Consider the following 915-nt stretch of genomic DNA (forward strand, 5'->3'; position numbering starts at 1 on the left):
GCCGCAGTACTCCAACCCTCTCACCACTTCTCGGTCGATCGGTCGTGTACAACACTATCCACAATTCATCAACCCTTGACCACATCTTTACCACACCTCATTGCACGGGATTTATGGCATGGCTTGCGTGCGCAGGTGGTGAAGATTGAAGGGCTGCGCGTGCTCAGGGACGCGCTCTCAACCGGGTGGTCGCCCACACTCATCCTCACAACACACGACGAGGTTCAGGCGCACTTGTGCATGTGTGTGTGTGCATGTGTGTGCGCGCACAGATGTGTGCCTGCGTGCCTTCACTTTCACTCACTGTTACACACGCAGCCGCATATGTATCCTGGTCCTGCAAGCACCCTCACTCACCCACACAGCCTCTCCTCGCCACCTCGCTTAACAATCTCGCATGGCCATCACTGTTGCAGACCGATGCTGTGGGCAAGTTGCTTCTCAAGCACGGCATCAACGACGCCCACAAGCGCGCCACCACCACCAACACCAGCAAGACCACGACCAACACCACCACCACCACCACCAACACCAACACCCACACCACCCACACCACCACCAATACCAACACGCCGCTGCGCCTGTATGCAGCGCCACGGAGCATGGTGGAGTCTGTGATGCGCCAACCGCGGCTGACCCCCGTCATCAGCGTTGGTCCTGTCCCATCACCACCGCCCGTGCCGCCGCCTCCATCGTTCCCACCAGGCATCACCCTCGCTGTATCGGTTGCCTGCCAGGACCCAAACAACATGGGCAGGTGAGGCCGCTGTGGTGCTGCTCGTGTGAATACAGACGCTGGTGGCAGCACAACCCCACCCCTCCTCCATTGTTCTGTTTTCACATCACTCACTCACACCACCACCACCACCACCATGGATGCTATCTCATCACGTGGCATGTACGATTTTCTCCCGC

The 915-nt window shown here is 58.7% G+C and overlaps 1 protein-coding gene across 1 annotated transcript in view; it reads left to right on the plus strand.

Annotated features, from left to right (window-relative positions):
- Positions 1-761, plus strand: part of PTSG_03296 (uncharacterized protein) — a gene marked incomplete at both ends in the record, with an annotated part of 2,335 nt that extends 1,574 nt beyond the window's left edge. The window contains 2 exons of the mRNA XM_004995818.1: positions 136-222; positions 417-761. Of these exons, the coding sequence (XP_004995875.1) occupies positions 136-222; positions 417-761 (432 nt within the window). The remainder of the gene's footprint in view (positions 1-135; positions 223-416) is intronic.
- Between the last annotated feature and the right edge of the window lie 154 nt (positions 762-915).

This window comes from Salpingoeca rosetta (assembly GCF_000188695.1).
Source record: "Salpingoeca rosetta unplaced genomic scaffold supercont1.7, whole genome shotgun sequence".
Lineage (NCBI taxonomy): Eukaryota > Choanoflagellata > Craspedida > Salpingoecidae > Salpingoeca > Salpingoeca rosetta.